The 24,613-nt window shown below is 50.7% G+C and overlaps 1 protein-coding gene across 1 annotated transcript; it reads right to left on the reverse strand.

Moving 5' to 3' along the window:
* Positions 1 to 1,306: 1,306 nt before the first annotated feature.
* Positions 1,307 to 24,484, reverse strand: JPH4 (junctophilin 4). Its single transcript, XM_079951878.1, has 6 exons — positions 23,393 to 24,484; positions 20,629 to 22,389; positions 19,070 to 19,859; positions 12,645 to 12,763; positions 8,644 to 9,266; positions 1,307 to 2,931 (listed from the first exon to the last, which is right to left on the reverse strand). The coding sequence occupies exons 2-6, from the start codon at positions 21,005 to 21,007 to the stop codon at positions 2,851 to 2,853; spliced, it is 1,992 nt and encodes a 663-aa protein (XP_079808004.1). The 5' UTR covers positions 21,008 to 22,389; positions 23,393 to 24,484; the 3' UTR covers positions 1,307 to 2,850.
* Between the last annotated feature and the right edge of the window lie 129 nt (positions 24,485 to 24,613).

Here is a 24,613-nt window from a genome sequence, read left to right on the forward strand (position 1 = left end):
TTGGATGGTTGGATGGATGGAATTTCTATGCTGCTTTCCATTCATATGAATCCCAAAGCGGCTTACTAACAATAAATAACAGTGATGTAATAGGACATCAGGGACGCGGGTGGCACTGTGGGTAAAAGCCTCAGAACCTAGGGCTTGCCGATCGAAAGGTCGGCGGTTCGAATCCCCGCGGCGGGGTGCGCTCCCGTTGCTCGGTCCCAGCGCCTGCCAACCTAGCAGTTCGAAAGCACCCCTGGGTGCAAGTAGATAAATAGGGACCGCTTACCAGCGGGAAGGTAAACGGCGTTTCCGTGTGCTGCGCTGGCTCGCCAGAGCAACGATGTCACGCTGGCCACGTGACCCGGAAGTGTCTCCGGACAGCGCTGGCCCCCGGCCTCTTGAGTGAGATGGGCGCACAACCCCAGAGTCTGTCAAGACTGGCCCATACGGGCAGGGGTACCTTTACCTTTACCTTTAATAGGACATCGCAAGCACAGCATAAATCATGTGTGACGTTACGGATCTGTGGGGACCCTCTGCGGTGTAATGCTGGAAGCCCCTGCACCCTGGGGTTCAGGTTGGAGGCAAGTGTAAATAAAACCATGTATCATAAAGACACCAGAGTCTCTGCTGTGCTTCAAAAGGAAACACGGACTCTGATAAGCATGCCTGGTGCTCCTGGAATCTCACACCACTCACGAGATTGGGGGGGGGTGTAATTAAAATATATTCCTGTTATCACTACACATGGTATACCTTCCCCAAATGAAACACCCTTCCGTTTCCAAGCTTTTTATTAATATATTTTTATTAAATTATTTTTTTTCCTGCAAGACTTATTTAATGTTTTTGTTTTTTGTTTTTTTGTCAATCCCAAAGACACGAAATAAGAAATATCCAGTCAAAAAGGCAAACCAGGAAGAAGAGGGAGAGAGGGCAGGGTAGGGAAGGGAAGTCTTCGGATCAAGGCCGGAGCAAAGCACTGGAGGAGACGGGGTGGGGGCAGGCGGTAGAAAACTCTAGGGAAGGGATTTTTTTTTTCCTGTTTTTTTTTTTTTGTCGGCTATACAGACATTCTCAGTATACACAGCACGCAGCAAAGGATCAGTCGCTTCCTCATGCAGAATCCAGGGAGGGGCTGAGCGGGAGATTCCTTGTGGAGGACACCCCAAAAATACACTAGAGGACCTCCGTCATCATCCTTTATCTACCGATTCTCCTCTCTGGTTCCCAGTCACCCAGAACATGAAGGGATGCAGCAGGGGGGGCCCACCGAGCCTCCCCACCTGACTCCCTTTAAAGCCCTCTTATTTATTTATTTTTATTTTCTTTTGCCCTTAAATTGCCTCTCCTTGCCATCAGTAAGGCAGGACTTCCTGTATTGCACTCTTGAGCACCCTGAAAAAGGCGGGACTTACTCTTTTCAGCCCCTTTAATGCAGGGTCTCTCCTATTGCACTTCTTTCCAAAGGCACACAACTTTTGCCCCCATAGGGGTCAACTCTTATACCCTCTAGAAGGCAAGATCTCCCCTTTCCTCACGGTCAGGCCCTTCATTCTCCAAACCTCCTTTGGGGCGGGACACCCTCCTTTTGCCCCTTTCGTCCCAACGCTGGCCTCGTGCCACCATTGCCCCGTGCAGGGGTAGCAGAGGGGCACCCCAAGGTGCTACACTCCCACCTGTCATATACACAGCAGGGCATCCTACCTTTTGCCTATCACAATTCTGCTGCAAGGGGAAAAAAGGGCAATTCCTAGTGTGGCCTAGCAAATGCCCCCTTTTCCATATTGGGACTTCCTGTATATGGGAATCGAACACTACCCCCTTCTCCGAAGCTAACAGGAATCTCCCTTTCACCCTCTCGTTAATTTATAGTGTTTTTATTTTTAATTATTCAAACGCTGCGAGAAAAAGGTTTATAAAAGCGTAAATAAAAAGTTCTCCTTTTTTTGTTTTGTTTCTTCTTTTGTCTGTTTTTGTTTGAAAAGAAGGTTCCGGTTCCCTCAGGGAAAGGATGTGGCAGACAGAAAGAGAGAGACAGACAGAGATAGAAAGTGAGAATATGAATGTGGAAAAAAGGGGGAGAAAGGATTTTGCAAACTCTGTTTAAAAGGAGCCCCATTCTTGGGATGGGTGTCCATTTTCTCTTGGCGCCATCTGCTGGTAGGAAAAAAAATGTGAGGAGGGAACAAATACGAATTGGATACCCTTTTCTTTAAGCAAACAGATCGCCCCCCTTCTTTATACTTGTGTGGAGTATCTCTTGAGGGGGGGAATTAATGTTCATGTGTACTGGAATGGTTGGGGGGCAGGGTTTGTTAAGTATCAATCCCCCCAAATCTTCCTTAGACAGTGGGGGGAGAGTTCTGAATCGACTCCTTAGGAGACAACGGGGATGCAATTTCATGGCAGGCAGGCAAGACTGGGGTCCCCTACAGTCCGTGGTCCCCAAAAATGTTTTAAAACCCCACAGGGCTCAAAACTCGCCCCCTTGGCCTCGACTCCCCCCATTAAGATAATTGTGAAAAGACCCCCCACCCAGCCCGAGTTTCAAAGTGTGGGTTAAGAAAGATGGATTATGGAGCTGGGGTGAAAAGACCAGGAAAAAGGAGCAAGAAAAAACAGTGAAATCTCCAGTAGAAAGAGAGCCCTTCGTATGTAAACAATCTAGAAAGGTCAAGGAGGGGGGAAGGAGGCAGCAAAGGGTTGGGGGGGTGTAAAGACGAGTGAAAAAAGAGAAAAGGGGGGGGGTTCCAGGAAGAAAGGCAGAGGATGGAGGAGATTGGAGTCTGTTACCAATCCGTCGTCGTGGGGCGTTGGGGGGGGACGGGGTCAAAGGCACCCCCTCTGCCCCCACCCATCTCAAGTGAGGAGGAGGGAGAATAGGTAGGCTAGACTCACGTCAATCAACAGGACAGCAGCAACGACCAATGGGTGGGCTCCCTGGAAGAGAGAGAGGGGGGAAAGGGGAGGAGTCAGGCAGAAAGACCGGCCCACATCCGCCGAAAGCTTAAAACGAAATTTCGCACAGATTCAAACATTCCGCAGAACATTCGCGCTTGATTCTCTCTCCCCTCTTTTTAAAAAACGTTTACTTGCATATTTCTGAGTACAGGTATCCCTGGTGCCGATACAAACATTTAGGAGTGCCAAAACATCTTCAGACTGTGGACATGAAGCCTTCAGATTAATCATTGGGACAAGCTATTTGTTTCTGAGCGCTATACACAAGGCATGTATGTCGACATTGCAAATGACTAAATGATTTGGGGACCCCAAAACCTGAAGGCCTGTTTCCTCTCGATATCCTCCTGGTGTGGTTTGCAACGAAGAGCAGTGGGGGGAAATGTAATATAAAATAAACCCAACTGAGGATTGCTAAGGAAGGGTCAGGGCTTGCTAGCCAAATAAATTCATAGCACTGTGGCAAAAATTCCCAGGATTCTTGGGTAGGGAAGGTGCAAAGCATAGTTTTCAAATTGGGGGGGGGCGGGTACAGCTCTGAGCTGGGTTGCTGCAGAACAGGAATGGGGAATGAGCCTCCCTCCAGACATTGCTCCCCTGGCCATGTTGACGGGCTGATGAGAGCTACGAGTCCACCTGGAGATCAGGTTCCCCCATCCCTCCCTGGTCCTGAATGGGTTAACTGTGCCCCTGAAGGACCAGGTGCTTAGCCTGGGAGTCATTTTGGACCCACAGATGTCCATGGAGGCGCAGGTCAATTCTGTGTCCAGGGCAGCTGTATACCAGCTCCATCTGGTATGCAGGCTGAAACCCTACCTGCCTGCAGACTATCTCGCCAGAGTGGTGCATGCTGTGGTTATCTCCCACTTGGACTTCTGCAACACCCTCTACGTGGGGCTACCTTTGAAGGTGACCCGGAAACTGCAATTAATCCAGAACGCGGCAGCTAGACTGGTGACTGGGAGTGGCCGCCGGGACCACATAACACCGGTCCTGAGAGATCTGCATTGGCTCCCAGTACGTTTCCGAGCACAATTCAAAGTGCAGGTGCTGACCTTTAAAGCCCTGAACGGCCTCCGCCCAGTATACCTGAAGGAGCATCTCCACCTCCATCGTTCAGCCCGGACACTGAGATCCAGCTCCAGCTCCGAGGGCCTTCTGGCGGTTCCCTCATTGCGAGAAGTGATGTTACAGGGAACCAGACAGAGGGCCTTCTCGGTAGTGGCGCCCGCCCTGTGGAACGCCCTCCCTTCAGATGTGAAGGAAATAAGCAGCTGTCTTCTCTTTAAAAGACATCTGAAGGCAGCCCTGTTTAGGGAGGTTTTTAATATTTAATGCTGTATTGTTTTTAACACCCGATTGGAAGCCGCCCAGAGTGGCTGGGGAAACTCAGCCAGATGGGCAGGGTATAAATAATAAATATATATTATTATTATTATTATTATTATTATTATTATTATTGGTGAAAAGGATGCAGACATCACCCACCATGTCTCCCTGGGGAAGGCTCAGCAGCACAGCTGGCAAATGGAAGCTTTGGCATTGCTTCCTGCCCGTTTTCAGTTCTCCTGAAGCCACGCCTCGTAAGAGCACTCTCTAAGCAATGGCAAAATGGAACCTCCCTGTCCAGGAGTGATATATCTGAGCCCCAGATTCGGGGGGGGGGGGCGACAGGCCGAGGAAGCCCTGCTGAGGAGCTTGAATCGGAATATTGAGTCGTGATGAGCCTCAGCTAACTCTTCTTCAGTTCAGGTGCTCTGGTTTTCGGATGGACTGTGTAGTCAGCCCTCCTCTCGCACTCCCCTTCTTGCTGCAGTGAGGGGGGTGGGGTTCATTTGGGAAGGCAATGGGTGGGTGCTGATCAGGCACCCCCAGCCTCCTTGCTGGGAAGCTAGCTATTTCTCCTCCTCCCGGCAGGGTGCTGTCCTTTCGTGCGCAATTCCCCTCTTAAATGAACAGTGGGGGGAATTACTCGGGAGTCAGCATTCCAGCCAGCCACGTGGGGCTGTGTTAAATGGGGAGGGGGGGGGAGGCACAACACACCGGACGGGTGTGGGGTGTCCACATGGCTCTTGACAACAACAAAGGGTGGGGAAATATCCAAACGGATCCTTCGCGTATCGTTTACTCTTCCTGAGGTCTTTGGGAAAGGGAGAGCGGCCCCGGGGGGGGGGGGGGGGGCTGGACGTAGCTCTGCCCTCTTTGCTGTTCCCGACCAGGACCTCTGGATTATTTATGACCCGCAGTCCTGCTTGCCAGCAAACTCCCAGTGTCCCCCACTGCGGCTCTCCAGCGATGGGCAGGGCCAAGCGTTGCTGCAGTAGGGAAGGAGGGACCAGAGAGGGATGCTGCTGAGTGCGGGATGCTGGTTGCTATGAGACGGAAGGAAGAATGCCGGCCAATCCCCATTGGAGGCCTGGCACTTAGGCTCCTCCCACCACTCCTCCGGCCCCTCCCATTTCTTCCTGCCAGCATCATCACTTCTAGGTCCAGGGAAGGAAGGGAAGGGGGGAACTCAGAACAAAACGTGGAGCTCAAGAAACAGAGAAAATGGAGGGAGGCAGGAAGAGAAAACAACGGAAGGGGACAGCAGCGGAAGCCAGACACTCTGTTCTCGAGGGCAGTGGGGCTTAGGAAGCAACGGAATATTACAGTTTCAGGAAACAGGCTGAGAGGATGGGAGGGCAAAAGGTTCTGATGAGGACCCACAGGAAGGGAACTAGCTAGGATCTAATTGCTCCCACTCTTCTGCAGCAAAAAATGGTGTCTTGTGGCACCTTAAAGACCTAACAATTACACTGTTGCTTCCTCAGAGGAAGTAGGTCGGACCCATTGAGTCAGAATGGGGCAAGGACTCCCTGGTCTTATTCCTAGCTCCATGCAAGAGGGGCACAGTTACAGAGTCTGAATGTGGGGTAGGGTGCTGGGAAAAGAGGTTTGGGGGTGTTTCAATCCCCTGCTTTATAAAAGGGGGTGGGAGCATCTGTGTATGCAGAGAAAAGCGCTTCTTTCTTTCCGTAGATTACAGCTCGACGCTGCGATTCCCACCATACTCTTGTGTTCAAAACACCAGGGCAAATCTCCAAGCCTCTGCAGGGCTTCTGTAGCCCTCTGGGGAGACCCTACCTTAAAGAGATGCTGAGAGACAGCACAGCAAAGCTCTACTGCCCCAGTTTTTGGTTTTGCTGCTACTCAGCCCAGGGTTTTTAAGCTGCATGACACCTGAGAATCCCAGGTGGCTGCGGGTGCAAACTGGGTTATGGGAGCTGGGTGCTGAGTCGTCCTCTGGGTTCCTAGTGCCTCAGACTAGAGGGGGCAGCAGAAGGCGGGGCTGAGCGAGACAGGGGTGGAGGAGAAATGTGATGTGAAGCAGGACATTCACCCCACCTATCCCCAAATTTCACAAGTTCGTTAGAAGCAGTGAATAGACAGGCACCAAGTGCAAATACAGGATTAATTAGCTGGCTCTGTAGGGCCAAAGGAAGGAGAAACCAGCAGTGGGCGGGGCCCAGAGGCAAAAGTGGACAGGGCTATGAATGCAAAGGTGAGCCTTGCACAGGTCCCTAGTTTCCATACTTCCACCTAGGGCTGAGCAATATATCAACATATCATCCAAAACCAGTCCATATTGTGATATCAGTTTCATAATTTTTGACTTGACCAATATATTCCGAATCATGATGTGTGTGCTATGCAAAAATCACAATGCAGGAAAAACTCTGAAACCAGCCAATGCCTCTACAGAGCTCCATCCTTATTTCAGATGTTGTGATATATCGGTATATCGCAATATTTAGCTGGTGATATATCATGATGTTGAGAACCAGGCATCACCCAGCCCATGGCCTCCAGCCAAGAGGTATTGCCACAGACTGAAATACTTAAAAGTGGGTGCTAAGTAGGCCTGGTGAGAGGGGCGGCTTGGGAGACTCTCAAGGGCCAGGTTGGAAAGCTTGGAGGGCCACATAAGGGCCACAGACCTCAGCTTCTTCACCCTTGCTCTAGAGATTCAGAAAATCTTCCAAGGCCATTACTCTATTCAAATCTGAGAAATAGTGACCCATATATATATATATATATATATATATATATATATATATATATACACACACACACACACACACACACACACACACACACACACACACACACATATATATATATATATATATATATGCATTTTCCACATCACTGGGCAGAAAAATACCTCCGATGAAGGGCTGAAATGGACGGTTAACACACAGCCTGTTTTGTGCCACAAAAACATCATCCTGACACCTTTTAACAGGGGTTTTGTGCCTTTTAAGATCTGCGTGATATGTGGACGTTCCACTGGCTCAGTTTTTCCTCAGCGTTCGATGGACAGCTTCACGTGCTCATGGCCTGCCTACTATTCATCTGCCAAAACACATGCAAAATGGAAATGGCAGCAATGCCTGTGTGTTTGCAGTTAAGACAGCACAGAAGCAACATGTTCTGCGATATCCAAACATGCCTCTCCAGGGGTTCACTAGGCCCCACTCTCCCGAGGGCAAAAGTCCCAGCTTCCCTCCATCGGCTTCTCCTATAAACACAAATGTGGATCCTTTCCCTGCTGTGGAAGCTGCCTTACACCATCCAACACAATTTTGCTGTCTCTGGCAGCAAATATCCACGGCAGAAAAAAGCTATTTCCCATCTCCTCCTCCTTTAAAACAGAGGTGGGTGAGCAGGGAACCTGAGGCCTGGAGAAGAAATGTGGCCCCTGGGCCCCTCTTTCTGGCCCTTAGGAGTCTCACAAGCCACACACCCTCACTGGCCCTATTTCACACCATCTTTTGAGTTTTCTGTCAGTGGCAATGCCTCTTGGCATTCATAGCCCCGCCCCACTTTTGTCCCTGGCCCCGCCCACCAATGGTTTCCCCGGCCCCTTGGCCACAACACTTAATTAGGCCCATCACCCTCCCTGAGTGTTTTTGCATGTCTGGAATGAGCCCTTGAGCTCTGATAGCGCCTGTGGGTGGATAGAGGTTTGTATGTGTAAAAACGGGACGCGGGTGGCACTGTGGGTTAAACCACAGAGCCTAGGATCAGAAGCTTGGCGGTTCGGATCCCCGCGACGGGGTGAGCTCCCGTTGCTCGGTCCCTGCTCCTGCCAACCTAGCAGTTTGAAAGCACGTCAAAGTGCAAGTAGATCAATAGGTATCGCTCCAGCGGGAAGGTAAACGCCGTTTCCGTGCGCTGCTCTGGTTCGCCAGAAGCGGCTTAGTCATGCTGGCCACATGACCCGGAAGCTGTACGCCGGCTCCCTCGGCCAATAAAGCAAAATGAGCGCCGCAACCCCAGAGTCGGCCATGACTGGACCTAATGGTCAGGGGTCCCTTTACCTTTACCTATGTGTAAAAACACAGCTGTTGCCCTGCCCACTTTTACCCCAGTCCCCGCCCACCACTGGCATGTGGCCCCTGGAAGATTCCCCTCCCTGGCCGTGTGGCCCTGGGAGCGAAAAAGTCTCCCCACCCAAGTTTTAACCGGAAGAAGCAAAATTGGGACATTTCTGTCAGCAGAGGAAATGCTCTGCTCATAAGCAGCCGCCTCTTCTGCGACTGGGGAGCTGGGCATCTCGTGGCCCCTGAGGAGAGAGGGGGCCACAATCCAAGGCAGCCTAGTGGGGCTACGGCAGCAGGAAAGTCATACAACCTGTGCTCTTACCTGCCTCTCCCTTCTCCGCACAGCTCCAGGGGGCTCCTCTCTCTCTGCCACGAAGCACCCCGTACCCCCAGGCAGTTCCTCTCTCTCCAGCTGTGGGGCCGCCGGACCTCCTGCCGGCGTTGGCTCCACCTGGGTCTCCGCAGGATAAGGCCTGGAAGCCGCTGCTCCTTCCTCCTCCTCTTCTTCTTCCTCCTCCTCTTCCTCCCGAAGACTGCCGGAACTGCCGCTGGCGGGGCTGCCCAGCTGGGGGCGCCGTGGGGGCGCCCCTTCGTAATCTTCCTCCTCTGCCTCGTAGCTGCTGAGCTGCTCCTGCTCCCCCTCCCACAGCCCCTCGGGGACGAACCCCGGTGTCCGGGAAGGGAAGCTCCCCCGGCAGCCCCACTCGTCCTCGGGGTCGGAGGCCTCCGGGGGGAGGTGCTGGCGGGGGCCTCCGTTCTCCAGGGGGGGCCAAGTCCGCCGAGGGTCCCCCCGCCAGGGCTGCAGCGGCGTCGGAGGGTAGCTGGGGGGCAAGCTTGGGTCCGGGGTGACGTCGGAGGGGGTGATGCCGTTCTCGTAGACCCGGGGGCTGTCGTACTCCTGGAAGTCCGTGTCAGTGCCTTCCGAATCTAGCCGGCCGCGGGGCTCTGGGGAAGGACAGGAGCCTAGTGGTTAGAGCAGAAGGAGCCAGGGGGTCAGAGCCCTTGGTTCAAAGGCATAGGAAGTGGGGCATTGTGCGGTACAATAACCAGAGTGGCCAGGAGCTGGGGCAGGTGGTCGAAGGGCTCACACTCAGGATTCTGTCTCCAGGTGGAAGAGACCAAGAAGGGCAGAGCTGGCTGGCTGGTATTTGACTCCTACTAAGTTAGCTAAAACGTATACAATAAGTTCAAATAGCTGCTGGAAGTGTAAAGAGAAAGAGGGTACCTTTTATCATATGTGGTGGTAGTGTAAGATAACAAAATCATTTTGGGAAATGATATAATGAATTGAAGAAAATGCTTAAAATAACTTTTGTTTTTAAAAAACCAGCAGCCTTTTTGTTAGGAATTATAGGTACCAAGATCCCAAAAGAACAGAAAATACTTTTTTATGTATGTGACAACAGCTGCACGACTTTTATTAGCCCAAAGATAGAAAGATTCCACCTAAACATTAGGAAGAACTTCCTGACAGTAAGAGCTGTTCGACAGTGGAATTTGCTGCCAAGGAGTGTGGTGGAGTCTCCTTCTTTGGAGGTCTTTAAGCAGAGGCTTGACAACCATATGTCAGGAGTGCTCTGATGGTGTTTCCTGCTTGGCAGGGGGTTGGACTCGATGGCCCTTGTGGTCTCTTCCAACTCTATGATTCTATGATTCTAAGTAGTAACAATTCCGACTAAGGAAGAATTGCAAGCTGGACTATGCCAAGATGGCAAAATTAACCGGGAAACTCAGGAATCAAGAAGATAAGGACTTGTAAAAAGAATGGGGGAAATTAATAATTTACCTAAGAGAACACCGTAAGCAAATTAAAACGTTAGCTGGACTTTAAGAATCACTTGTAAAGCAACGAGGTTTATGTATAATAGTTATGAGAAGTATAGAGAATATATTGATATGTAGACTGGTAAAAAAATTGTTATTAGGACCCATGTAAGGGGAGAGAAGTCACGAGAGTCAGAGAATCTCATGTATAAAGAATTTTGTTATTATCTTGCAATTATAAAAACCAACAAAAAAGATTTAAAAAGAAGAAGAAGGGCAGAGCTGGCAACACAAGAAGTGGCCTTTTCCTGAGCCAGGCAATTGGGTTCATCTGCAACTCTCCAGACTTTAATGCAGGAGTTCTTCCCAACCCACTTGAGGATTAAACCTGCCACCTTCTGCATGCACTTCTGAGCTGCAGAGCTCCCCTTCCCCTGAACTCAGATCCAGGCATCTCGACTTCCAATGGGGTAAGTGACTATGGTTAGAAATTTTATCTGTCACCTTTATTTCCTCCATGTCATTGACTGGCTGGATGCAGAGGAGGGGGGGGGCACAAGCTGGGGAGCCCCCAAGGAAAGAAGGCTCAGAAGCAGGAGGTTGGTGGTGGGGCACACAGAAAGTGAAAAGGAAACAGGGCTTTGTGAGTGGGGAGAGGCTGGGGCAGACAGCAGTCCAGACTCAGAGGCAGGAGAGGAGGGAGGCAGGAGACAGAGATGAGCCAGGCTGCTGAAGAAACCAGGGAGTCTCCCCCTCCTGCTGCAAACAGCTTCCCTCTCCCTGGTCTCCCAGAACACACAGAGAAGTGAAAAGAGCAGAGGAAAGACTGGTTGCACTCAGACACAGTCTCCGATTGCTTGGGAAAACCACCCCAGAAAGGAGTGGACTTCGGGAGCTGTGGGAACGCAGGGGGACTTACAGTCCTCGCCTCCCTGGGGCAAGACCTACAGGGAAGAGTTGATGGGATCGCTAGGCCTGTGCTGTTTTGGTTTCTTTGAATAAAGGCACTGGTGGGTTTTTAAAATTGCCAGCCTTCACCTGACTCTGGCTCCTGCCATTCCAAGGAGCTCAAGGCAGGACACATGGGAGACACACACAAAGAGAAAGAGAAAGCACACCATCAACACACTTGGGACACTGCATAGTCCCTCAAGCAAAATAGAAAGATCTCTGCCTTCAATGAGCTTACAGTAGCATTAGGGATAGAAACCGGGATTACTGTGCGTCTCTCAGGAGAGGGGGGCAAGAAGTCTAGGGCAAAAAGCCGATTTATGGTAGAAACCACACACAAAATCCTAACGCTGCACCAAAATCCCATCCTCTCTGCTGTGTCAGACCAAGATCAGTCCATGGACTCCAGAAAATAAGATAAGAAATACCCAAGTAATGCAGGGGTCCCACACGTACACCACAATTCCTCTTGAAATGGAAAAATAAAAAGCACTTCTTACAGAAAAAATGGACGCGGGTGGCGCTGTGGGTTAAACCACAGAGCCTAGGACTTGCCGATCAGGAGGTCGGCGGTTCGAATCCCCGCGACAGGGTGAACTCCCGTTGCTCGGTCCCTGCTCCTGCCAACCTAGCAGTTCGAAAGCACGTCAAAGTGCAAGTAGATAAATAGGCACCGCTCCAGCGGGAAGGTAAACGCCGTTTCCGTGCGCTGCTCTGGTTCGCCAGAAGCGGCTTAGTCATGCTGGCCACATGACCTGGAAGCTGTACGCCGGCTCCCTTGGCCAATAAAGCGAGATGAGCACCGCAACCCCAGAGTCGGCCACAACTGGACCTAATGTTCAGGGGTCCCTTTACCTTTACAGAAAAAAATGTTTCCAAGGAAACAAATGGAAGTAAGAATGGATTAATCTGCCAATTTTTGTTTCTCATTTTCCCAATATTAAGAACAGAAGAAGAGCCTGCTGGATGAGGCCAACGGCCTGTTTAAACCAGCATCCTGTTCTCACAGCATCTGAGAGATGCTTGCAGGAAGCCTGCAAGCCTGACGTGGTCGCAGCCACATTCTCCCCCTCTTGCGATTCTCAGCAGCTGATATTCAGAGATAGAACGCCTATGACCGCAAAGCTAGAGCATAGCCCTTGATAGCTTTTGTCCTCCATGAAGTCATCACATGTCCAGTTCTCCATTTTTCCACAGCAGCCGGCAAATCCATTCCTTGTGAAAATTCTTCAGCATTTCAACGCAGATTGCAATTTTGTACACAAACATGCAAAGCAATTTTCCCCCAATAATCTAATCTGATCTGATCTGATCTGATGCATCTCCAGCCACACTTTGGGTGGATTTTCTGCCCACATTTCTTGGCCGGAAAACTGCATTGCAAAATTCAGAGATGTGCGGATTTCAAAAGAGATGCCATGTTAGGTACGTTTTGCCTTTTACATGCAAACCCAGTCAAATTTCACCACCCCATATCCACCTGGAAGAAAGAGAGTCAGACATGGTGTAACCCCCAAAGCGTTCCTCCCGGAAAATTTGCCAGAGAGGCATTTATTTCGAGGGTAAACCCCCACTCCCCCCTCCCAAACCATCCCAAACATCTCTCACCTGGCTCGGCTAAGATGGGCTGCAGTTCTTGAGCCAAAATTTTGGCCAGACGGGCGGCTTCCAGGGCCTTCTCGGCTGCACCCAGAGCGGCAGCAGCCTTCAGACGAGCGTCAGCGGCTCTGCAAGGAAAAGAGGGCTTCAGAGAACTGCATGGTTGAGGTGAAGATGTGAGCATTTTTCTCACGACACCCTCAAGGCCAGCCCAAAACATATATTGGCTGCCTCAAGCAGAGCAGCAACTGCTGATCTCCCCCCTTCCAAAACAGTAAATAAATAAAATTAAAGGTGTATTGTACACAAGGCCAACCAAGTTACTTTGTCACCTGGGACAGAAAACCAAACGCTTCCCCTTTCCTGGCGGTCAGGAAACAAAATACAACTTTTTAAAATATCGAAATATATGAAAAAATAAAAAAGAAGTGTGCATGCACACGAAAGCTTATACCAAGAACAAACTTAGTTGGTCTCTAAGGTGCTACAATTCTTTATTTTTTATATATATTTCGACTGCGTCAGACCAACACGGCTACCTATTTGAATCCAGAACTTTTAAAAAATGCCAGCCAAATCAGCTGCCTGAGGAGTTCTGCCTTACACAGTCTAAGGCAAGAACTTGTGGCCCTCTAGATCAGGGGTCAGCAAACTTTTTCAGCAGGGGGCCGCTCCACTATCCCTCAGACCTTGTGGGGAGCCGGACTATATTTTGGAGGGGGGAAATGAACGAATTCCTATGCCCCACAAATAACCCAGAGACACATTTTAAATAAAAGGACACATTCTACTCATGTCAAAACACGCTGATTCCCGGACCTTCCGCGGGCCGGATTTAGAAGGCGATTGGGCCAGATCCGGCCCCTGGGCCTTAGTCTGCCTACCCATGCTCGAGATGCTTTGTGGATCTCCAACTCCCACCATCCCCAGCCATAACCCACACTATCTGGGGCTGATAGGAATTGTAGTCCGGTAAAAATGTCTGGAGGGCCACAGGATCCCCGCACCCCAACCAGTCAAATGTATGTCCAGCAATGGCGGACTTGGGCCTTTCAAATTTCAGTGGCACCCTGTGCAAGCCCAAAATTTGGCACCCCCGTCTGGCCGCCTGCTCTACACAACTCACTACGTCATAGTCATAGTTGTGGCACGCTGCAGCGCCCCCTAGGCTCAGCGCTCAGTGCAGCGGTAACGACCAATCTCACTCCCTTTCCCAAATTGCTAAATACTACAACCTGTTTTCCACTGGCCAAACACAACCAGCCGTACAGACCTGGCCTGCTATAGTTTCTCCTATGCACAGCAAACTTTTGTTTTACTTACTTGCTTTGGGGTTCAGAAAAAGGGGGTGTGGCAATGTGATAATAAATAAAAATGGACAAATAAATGGCAAAGGTTTTCAAGAAGGCCTCTGCCTAATCTAACTCTGACCTCTTTCTGTCCTCTTGTAGGGCCAGAGGTTGATGGGAGTTGTAGTCCAAAAACAAAACAAAACTGGAGGGCACTGCCACTTTAGAAGACCTTGAGATGAATATGTGGGGACAGGAAACCGAGACAGCAGGCTCAATCGCCAACCCACCAACTCATGAATTCATGTATGTGAAAATGCCTTTACGGTAGCAGCAAAACAGTGTGAGAAGCAACTTCTCCTACCTGAAACCTTCCAGAGGGCGGGAGGCTGGCAAAGGCATTGTCATTTATGCTGCCTGCCTTGGGGTTTTCTTTTAAAAGGTATTGCAGAATTTGTAAATAGTATTTTATTTGTTATATATACTATCTATCTGCCACAGTCATCATCAGAGGTTTAATGGGGAGGTGTGAGGTCGGCCTTTTAGCACCAAAATTTTGGGACGCAGTCTCTGGCTAGAGCCACCATGCTGCCTGTTTAGGCATGCTCTGAAATATTATTTGTTTAGACAAGCTATTAAGGTTCAATAGCATGTTACTGATAAAGAACGTGTCAATTTCAACCTACAGTTTTAGTTCTGTTGCCTTCCATGGTGTCTGCCTTGTTTGTTTTGCTTGTTTGTATTGATATTATAAGCAGCTTTGGACATAGGAGTCCATGGGAAAGGGGGATATAAAGTGAATTAATAATAACTGCATGTGTCTAATAGCTATTAGAAACCACTGACCTAGTTTGCACAAAATACTAAGCTGTGGTTTGTTAAACTATGGTTAACCAAAGAATGGTTTATTGCCTGAACCACGCTTTGGTTACTGCCAACAAACCAGTGTGAAGCCATAGATTGTTGTTGACTTGTGAAACTTGGTTTATTTTAACTGGGCCTTGGTATCATGTGTAAATCTTACCATAGCTATGGGTTGTTTCACCATCCCAGAAGCTCATTGAGCTATAAATGCCTGAGACAAGAGGGGTTGGGGGGGGGAATTTGGGGGGAGAAATACCGTATTTTTTGCTCTATAAGACTCACTTTTTCCCTCCTAAAAAGTAAGGGGAAATGTGTGTGCGTCTTATGGAGCGAATGCAGGCTGCGCAGCTATCCCAGAAGCCAGAACAGCAAGAGGGATCGCTGCTTTCGCTGGCTTCTGAGATTCAGAATATTTTTTTTCTTGTTTTCCTCCTCCAAAAACTAGGTGCATCTTATGGTCTGGTGCGTCTTATAGAGCGAAAAATACGGTAAGTCATTGTTTGTTTGATCACCTGTGGGACAACTTGTGGTTAATTCCTGGCTACTTAAATGAACTGTGGCTTAAACAAACCATGGTTTAGTGTCATGTGTAAACCAGGTCACTGTAGCACCCGGCAAACTAATTCTGAAACTCTTTTGAATACCTCAAGCTATTTTATTGACTTTTAGAGAAGGCATAACTGTTAGGAAACCTGCTGCTTCTCAAAATATTTCCCAGAAAACAGAGAACTTATCTTTGGGCTCCTTCAAACACGATGAACGTTCTGCCATTCCTGTTTGGGGAAAGGATACACACCAGCACTGGCACTTTATTTCGGGATCTACTGCCCCAAAGAGACACAGCCGCCTCCTCCTTCCAAAGGATGATGGAGACCATCCTTTTCCAGTGGGATTTCTTTTTCTTTTTGACATAATACTGTGGTTTCTATTTTGTTCCTCTCCCCTGGTCTTTGTTTTGTCTGCCAGCTGCCTAACTTTATCGTTGACATCGTCGCTCTCTTTTCTAATCTGCTGGTTTTATGGAAGCCGCCCAGAGTGGCTGGGGAGACCCAGCCAGATGGGCGGGGTACAAATAATAAATTATTATTATTATTATTTTCCTATAGATTTTTAATTTTTCTTGTGTGCCGCTATGGGAGATCTTGGATGGAAAGCAGCAAAACAAACTCCTCTGGGAATCGGATCCTAGCAAAATGTGTCAAGCGTGAAACGGCCTCAACTCCTAGAAAACCGAGTCCCAGTTTCTTTTGTGACACAGCTCCTCTTTCACAGGAAATCCTGAAGCTAAAGCATCGCTTTGCCCCTTTTTTATAGTAAGTCCTATAAAGGAAGCCCCCCCTCCTTTTTGCCCCCATGGTGTCTGTCTCTGAGCGATGGGCATCGTACCACCATTTCAAATTTCCAGAAGTTGATAAGGATGAGAAACATCTAGGAGGGGGCAGGTACCCCTCAATCCCTTGCCGTACCCCAAAAGAAACACACACACACCACGTTCAACACATCTAAGCGGCAGTGCCTCAGAGGTAAATTCTGTCGGCGTCAGCGAGACTTGGCTCCTCGTGAGCGTGTTTAGAGTCAGCATTTAAGCATGGTGTTTTAATAGCTGCACGTCCCCAGTACGTTTCAAAAACCGTTTTCACAAAGCTAACAAAAAAAAATAAGAGTGAATTTTGCCAAGACTGCTTCGTTCGACAGCCAGTGCCTCTCCCACCCTCAGCCTGCTCTGCTCCTTGCAGAACGCACCAGTCTGCGTGCCCACCCTCACAACACCTTGTTTCTGATCACCCACGCAGCAACCTGCGAGCCACCTACACTTACAGTCTGCTTCTGCACAACGTAACACCCCCACCCTCACCCTCCTCCACGTACCCTGTATCTCGTCCTACGGCTTTTACGCCTCCAAGCCAACTTCCCCCACCCTTTCCCCTCTGGGAACGTACCCTATGATCTCCCCCTACCACCATGGGCAAGTGCAGATCACACCTGCCCAACTCATTCCCACCCCCCCTCCCACCCCTCTCCATCCCAGCCCAGCCTTGGTCCATGCCCAGCAGATGCTGCTGCTTGCTGTTGCCATAGCAGCCACTAGCCAATCACCTTGCCATTGCCCAGTTGCCTAGGAGACCAAGCAGCCTACACCAGGCAGCCTCTACCTCCCTGTTCTCTGCCCTGACAAGGCACACACTTTTTCCTCCCTTCTCTCTCTCTCTCTCTCTCTCTCTCTCAGGAATCTGCCTCACACCAAGTCAGATCACTGGTCCGTCTAGCTCAGAATTGTCCACAATGACTGACAGCAATGGATCCCCAGGGTTTTCAGACCAGGAGTCTTCTCCAGACCTTACCAGGGTTTTGAAAGTGGGGACCATCTGTTTGCAAGAGAGATGCTCTGCCACTGAGCTATATGGCCCTTCTTTCTTTCCATAGCTGTCAAATTTTCCCTTTTCTTTCTATTCGGAATAAGGGAATTTCCCTTAAAAAAAGGGAAACGTTGACAGCTATGTTTCTCTCCCCACCCATACACACCACACACACTTTTCTGAAGCTCTGTGTGCGTGTGAAAAGCAGGAAATCAATTGATTTGCAAGTTAAAGGAGGGAGCAAAAGGAAGAATAGATGTTAAAGTGGAGGAACGAACCATGAGGAGAGCGTGTCAGATGAGCAGGGAAGGCTAAGAACATCTAAAAGGCACATGGAGTCAAATAAGGGGAATATATATATTGTGAAAGGGTGTGGGGAAATAAAAAATAAGAGGAGGAAATAAAAGTGAGCGGCGGCAGCCCTGGGCAAGCATCAGGAGCCATCAAAATGTCTTCGCCATAAAGGCCAGGGATGGTCCTGATACTGAGTCCACAGAGGCAGCCCCTCAAGAGTTGATATTCCTTTCACCTTCCAAGTGCCAGCTTAAGAAAAGCAAACTGCTACACACACAGGCTTTACGGTCTTCTCCCACCTATGGTTAATTACTTTTATAGCTTATTTTCTGCCCGGGAGGCATGCGTGGAGGAGTTTATAAAGGTATCTGTCCACTTCTGGGACAGGGATCCGGTTAAGGGAAGCTCTGCCAGTCCTGCTTTTAAAATGGCTGCCTCTGTGGTGAGGGAGGGGGAAAGATGGTTATCTTGAACACCACCAGTCGAGCACAGCCAGCTAGCAGCACTCCCAACTTCAGCTGGGCGACAGGATTATAATCCTGCACTCCCAAACTGGAGGGAAGGGTGCAAAGTTAGGCAGGCAGGGGCAGAAGGACTCAGGTATTTAAGTCCAGATCTACAGGACAGAAAAAAAGGCTTAGGCTCACATTTCTGAAGAAGAGCCCAGGAATCATCAGATAGACACACTTTCCGGGGGATGGGGTGGAGGACGAAAACAGCCGTCCCCAGGTGGTGAATTTTAGAATCCAAAATAAATTTGTTTTCTTTCAAAGGCGGAGATTTAATTTGCCCCCTAATCCCAAGCAAATATTAAATTTAGTGTGGGTCCCTCAGACCTATCTCAAAAACGTCAATGCGCCAGCATGGTCGTATTGTTTTCCCAATAATGCCCTACAGACCAATTCACCTTTCTCCAAAGTTACTGTTGCCACAAGTTCAGTTCCAACGCTAGCCAACAAAGCATTCTTAAAATTTGCATGCATTTCCATAATGGGCTCAAATAAGCCCTTTTCTAACTTTGTGGAAAACTCACTTCCACCCTCTTATCTTTCCCAACTCTTTGTATAATCCCCCCCCAAAAAAAAACAAAAAAACAACCCCTCAGGTGATCCATCTCCCATTGTAAAAACATACAAACATAAGAAGAGCTCTGCTGAATCAGCTCAATGGCCAATCTAGCCCAGCACCCTGTTCTCACAGTGACTGACACCTGTGGAAAATTCACAGGCAGGATTCGTACTCTATTCCTGCAGTTGACAACTAGTATTCAGAAGTAAATCTACTGCTATTGTTAATATTCTTTTGCATATTATTATAATTATAACATTAACTTTTCTTTCAAAATTTACCTTATTTCTTCACTGTGGAGGCAGAGAATCGCTATTGCGACTAGGAGCCATCTGAATTTGTCTCATCCTCTTTTAGAGCCATCTAGGCTGTGAGCTATCACTGTTTCCTGCAGCGGCGAGTTCCACAGTTCAACTATGAGCTGCCTTCTCTCTCAAGACCAACACGGTTTGAAAGAGTTCGCTGGTGTGACCTTGGTTACCTCAGCGCCACATCCCCATAAAACTACACAGGAGGAGCCTCCCGCCACCTGCGCACCCACAAGCAACTTTTTTGCCCTCACCTGGCAATGGCCACTTCCTGCTTCTGCCGGGCCATGCTGACCGCCCTCCTGGCCACTTCCACAGCCCGGTCCACCTTCTCCTTGACCTTGCTGCGGCGAAGCGGGATGAGGTTCTTCACTTTCCCGCTCACCAGGCGGTTGAGCTTGTATTTGCCCTCTTCCTTGGAGCCATCGGGGTAGGTCGTGCGGCCGTAGCCGTGCCTGCGGTTGCCCAGCCACTCGCCCTCGTACCGCAGCCCATTGGAGCGGCGGCTGACCCCGTAGCCACTGCGGCGGTCCACGCGCCACTCTCCGGCGTAGACCTCGGTGGAAGAGCCTTCGATGGTCAGCGTCGACGGCAGCTCCGGGGGCTCCGTCTCAGCGTAGCTGAGCGTGGTGGCCTCGCTCCCGGCTGAGCTGACCCCGGCCTCGCTCTTGAGAGACCCTCGCTTGCTCCCCAAGGAGGCCTTCGACTCGGCCCTGCGCACCCGCAGTCCGCTCAGGAGCAGGGAACGCCGGAAGAAGCCCCCCGATTTCTTCTTGGCGCCTTTGGGGAAGTCCGGATCGCCAGGGAAAGCCAGGACAAAGCCGCCCCGGGACCCCGAGGCCGGGCTGTCCCCGGGGAGCGGCGGAGGGGGCAGAGGAGGGGGCGGCAGGGGTGGAGCAGGGGCATTGGGGTCAGTCTCGCTGTGGAGCGACTCCAGAGAGGTGCGGCGCGGCGAGCGCACCAGGGCGGCTTGGCGGTAAGGGACGCTCTGGCGAACGCCGTAGCCGTGCCGCTTGCCAGACTGCCACTGGCCCTGGTAGGTCCCTGTGGAAAGAGAGAGGATAGCCAGGTGAACAGGTTGGGGGATGAAGGAGGCACATGAAGCAAGGGGTGAGGGAAAGGAAGAGAAAGTTGACCCAGTGGAAAGGAGGGGAATGATCCCCCAAACCTGCCAGTTACAAGAGGACCGCCCAGTGTCTCTGAGGAGCATGGGACATGGGTCAGAGGTCCACACTATTCTTGTGGCAGGTGGAGAAGGGATAAGGAATAAGGATACAAAATAATGGTGGGCCTTATGGGGAACGTCCACCTAGAAAGGACTGAGAAAAACAAAGAAACAAGATGGAGAAGTGTGAGCGAGTTGATTTCGGTTTTGGGGGAGCCCATCCGTTTAGCGTATTTCATCCTCAGGGGTGAAATGGTGGGTTTGGTTGAAGCGAGGAGTGGCATCTTCCAGGCTACTCATGAAACTGCATGGCCAAGTAGGGATTTGAACCCGTGACTCCTGGGTTCACAGTCTATCCCCTACACCTCTGTGATGGATGGACAGAGGGAGAAACGGAGAGAACAGCTGGGTGACGAAGAACTATTGGTGTCCGTGTGGCAAGAGCGAAGGAGCGATTTAGGGAATCGGAGAAGGGAAGAGTTGGTCAAGCAATGAAGGAAGAGGAGAAATGGCGAAAAACAGCGTTTGGGTTGGTGGGTGAAGTAGGGAATGGGCCTATTGCCAACTTAACACTAGGACAAATGATGGGGGGGGGCGGCATGGAAAAGGACCCCACCCTGCCTCAGGGCTTTTGATCAGCCCTCTCACCTCCATCAGCGTACGTCTCCATGCCGTAGCCATCCTGTAGGCCCTCGCGCCACATGCCTTCATAGATGACTCCTGAGTGGCTCTCCCAGACGCCGGAGCGCCCCTTCAGCCCATGACTCCACTCCCCTTTGTAGCTCCACTTGCTCTTGCGCTCCACGCCCAGCCCGCTCCGCTTCCCTTGGCTCCAGTGGCCTTGGTAGGTGTTCCCGCTGGGCCAGGTGTAGACACCCAGGGATTCAAAGCCACGGCTCCAGCGCCCGCTGTACTCCCCCTGGGCCCCGGGGCCTGTGCATACGCCGTAGCCGTGTGCCCGGCCCTCCTCCCAGTCTCCCACATAGCAGCCGCCATCGTCAAACTCGAACCTGCCTCCGTTGGACATTCATGTAACGTAGCTCCCCGGCCTGTCGGGCTCCAGTTACCCACGAGTCCCTGCGCGCATCTCCGCTCCCCCTCGGGGGCGCCTCTACATGGCGCTGCCCCACGCGGAGAGACCTCAGCCCTTCACGCCTCCTTCCTCGCAGCCAGGCATTGGGGAAGCCCCTCCTGCTTCTCGAGGGCCTTCTGAGCTACGCCTTCAGGGCTACAGCCAGAGCGTAGGCAAGGCCTGGCTTTTTTTGGTTGCAGACATGTAAAGGAGCCACCGGCAGGCGGAGGCTTCCTGACCAGAGATTCACGAGGCTTCTCCGTTTGCCGGGACAGAGGAGAGCAGCTGGCTGCAGGAAAAGGCCAAGGTTTAGTGGTTATGAGGCATGCAGTAGAGCAAAACCTGTATTAAAAGTTAGCACTCCTTGTGCTACAGGAGTCCCCAAAGCCTTTGGTTTACCTGCAGGCAAACCCGGGGGTCGTCTTTAATTACGGAAGCGTGGAGGTCTTGCTGTTTCTGCCAGTAGAGATGCAAGAACACTACAGTCGCTCCACGGCTTTCTGACCAGAAGCACACCAGCACTCCGAGAGATCTCCGCCTGTAGGCATACAAAAAGTCACACCTACCAAAACCCAGCGTTCTTCGGCTAGTGGTCCGTCGTGCTTTGGGAGCGAAAGACCCGAGCTGGTGTTGACTGTACAGAGCTATGGGGTCTTCAAGTTGCTATTGGACTGCAGTCATAGAAGGAGGGCTGTGAAACCAAAAGGATTTCTTTGGCTAGCACCAAACATTCCAGAGTTCCTAGAGGTCCCTTGTCTTCGGAGACAGTTTTCCTAGAGGTCTTCAGCAACAGGAGATAAGCACTCAAATCAACTGTTTCCCGGCCTTCCCCAGCTGGTGTCACGGTTTGGACAAGAGAGCTTAAAAGGGCCCTCTTGCCAGTACAGGCATGGGAGGGCCGCGAGGCCTTCGGTTTACAGGCATATACGGTGGTTAGGAATTGCGGAGTTATCCAGGTCGATGGAACTCCTTAGAATCTTATAATAGAGAGTAGACAGTCTGGGAGCTGACAGGCGGCTTTGACATTGTGTTCCCCAGGACCTGGTGGACGAGAAGAGGCAGTGGTACTGGCGTCGGTCAGCAAGCCTTCTGGAGGGCTCGGCTGGTTCTTGGCGGTGGTTATCAGGCCACATGTGAATGGAGAAGCTGGGGTTCTTGGGCGACAGGCATCGGCTGCAACAGGCGACGCTGCAGGCCTCCCTGCTTAGCTGGGCGCATCAGGAGCTGTTTAGAGAAAATCGAGGCGCTCACAGGAACCAGGGAGCCTCTTCCCAGGGCGGAGGAGAGGCAGCAGGGCTGCCGAAGGAGACCACATGGTACAGCGGGTAGGGAACAACCTGCACCAAGAGACACATGGTTTTAGGCAAACATAACTGAAGTTGTCAGGGAGGGAGAGGCAGGCAGGCAGCCTTAGAGAGATGCCTTTTAGCACGTAAAGGTTTGTACACTGAATTAACTTTGGTGCTCTGTATTGGGATCAATTTCATAAGCATCACACACACAGACACAGACACACACACACACACGTACGTTCCTTTGCACTGCTATGTGCATGCACACCCCGGCCACATACCGTAGGGTCATTTTTGTAAACAAGAACCAGAAAGCCCATTCCGTTAGGAGCAGAAGGTATTCGCGGCAGAAGCCAAGTTGACATCACCCTAGCAGAAAAGTGGAAAATCGCAGACACAGAAGGTACACACAGGTGATCAAATAGATCTCAGGGAAAAAAGCAGGGCACTCAAAACCCCTAAGCAGGCGAGAGGCAGAAAGGACCACTACTGCACGCTAAATCAGCGTTATGTGCGCATGCACACACCTCACATATACAGAAATGTGGACACGCAAAACATTGTTTTAGCACAGGGGGGTAGAAGGGGGGGGGGGTTGTTGTACACACACCCCAGCATTCCTTATTAGCTGGCTGCTCATAGACATGTGCATAATAATTTAGTAGCCTGCAGATATGGAGACACAGGAACACACACTGTCTACTCTTCTGATGGACACAAACAACATACAAAAGAGACCCACAAAAAGATTAAGGGGGGGGGAGCAGATTCCCATCTATGCACAACATGCACAAACCAAGCCTTGGCTACGAAATGTCAAAGAAAACAGCCCTGCCAAATGGAAAGAAATCTCTAGGAGAAACGGCACATTTGGGAATACAGCATCAAGCGCTCAGGAACGGAAAGAACAGGTCTCAAATTTATTTCACGACTACGGCATGCAGAAAAAGAAATTGGGAACAACAGCTTGCAGATGCACAGACTAGATTTATCTAGATATATACACGAGAGAGCGGGAGAATATTGCAGGGCCACTTCCCACACTTACCATGAGTTTATTCTGGAGCCAGCGGAGGAAAATAAAGAGGCACACGCTTCTAGAAAAGCGAGATAAGATAACAGACACACCCAAGCCTTGAGCGGGCGCATAGACAGGGAAGGAATCTCAGCTGGGAATACCGCCTGGCCGTGTCGGAGAGATAATGCAGCCCAGCGTAGCAGGAAGGCAGAGAAGACGGTTTGTGTAGAAAAATAGCCACTGGAAACATGAGCCGCAGGGATAAAAGAGAGAAAAAGAAGCGGCGGTAGGAGCAGCAGTGCTGAAATGTGTCAGCATAAAGGCTGGTGGAAGGAGTTGGGGGGGGGGGGAGAGAGAGAAATGAAAAGCCCAGCCAGAGGCAAAAAAAGAGGTAGACTCCAAATGGAGAGATCAGGTGGGAATAGTATGAAACACAGAGGATGGGAGGGTGGGAAGGAAGGGAGAGGAAGGCAGGCGAGTGGAGAGCAAGTGGAAATCCAGGAAAGGAAGGCTGAAAATGTCAGCTGGGACGGAACATGAGAAGGAAGGAGAAGGAACCAGGATAATGGAGATGGCAGAAGGCAGAGAGGACCTCAGGTGCCAGGGAAATGTCAGAGGATGAACAAACGCAAGGCAAGGGAGCTGGCGGCGGGTGAACTCTCACCCAGACATTGGAGGGGGGAGGGAAGGGCAGGCTGTGGACCATATAACCCCCCTCCCCCCAAAATGGAGGAATAGTAGTAGTATATATATTTATATATCTGGTGGGGTGAGGGAGGGGGTGGGGGGAAGCCACAGAAGGCAATGTTAAAAGGAGCACATGTGAAATTCTTCCCCCCCCCTCCAAGAAGGGAGATGAACTGTCAGATGGGAAATGATCGTCGGCGGGGGTGGCAAGAGGAAGAAATGGTGAGGGGGGTCGGTAGGAAAAGGATCCAGATGGTGAGGGGGGGAAGCCTCCCAAGGAAACATGGGCGTAAGTCTCCCCCCTCCCCCCGAAAAATGGCTCCTTCGGGGATGGAGGGATGTGGGGGTGGAAGTGCAGAGGGGAGTCCTGTGTTGTTAAAAGGGGGAGTCCACGCACCAAGAAGTCGTTGCCACTGCCTGCCCCCCAACTCAGGAGGGATCGACATGAGGGGTGGCTTCGCAGAGTATAGTTTGGGGGGTGGGGGAGAGAGGCTGTGCTTCAGTCAGGCTCCACCCTTGCTGAGAACCCCTTCCTTGGGGGGCTGGGGTTCCCTCCGCACAAAC

The sequence above is a fragment of the Podarcis cretensis genome, assembly GCF_951804945.1.
Source record: "Podarcis cretensis genome assembly, chromosome: 13".
Classification (NCBI taxonomy): Eukaryota; Metazoa; Chordata; class Lepidosauria; order Squamata; family Lacertidae; genus Podarcis; species Podarcis cretensis.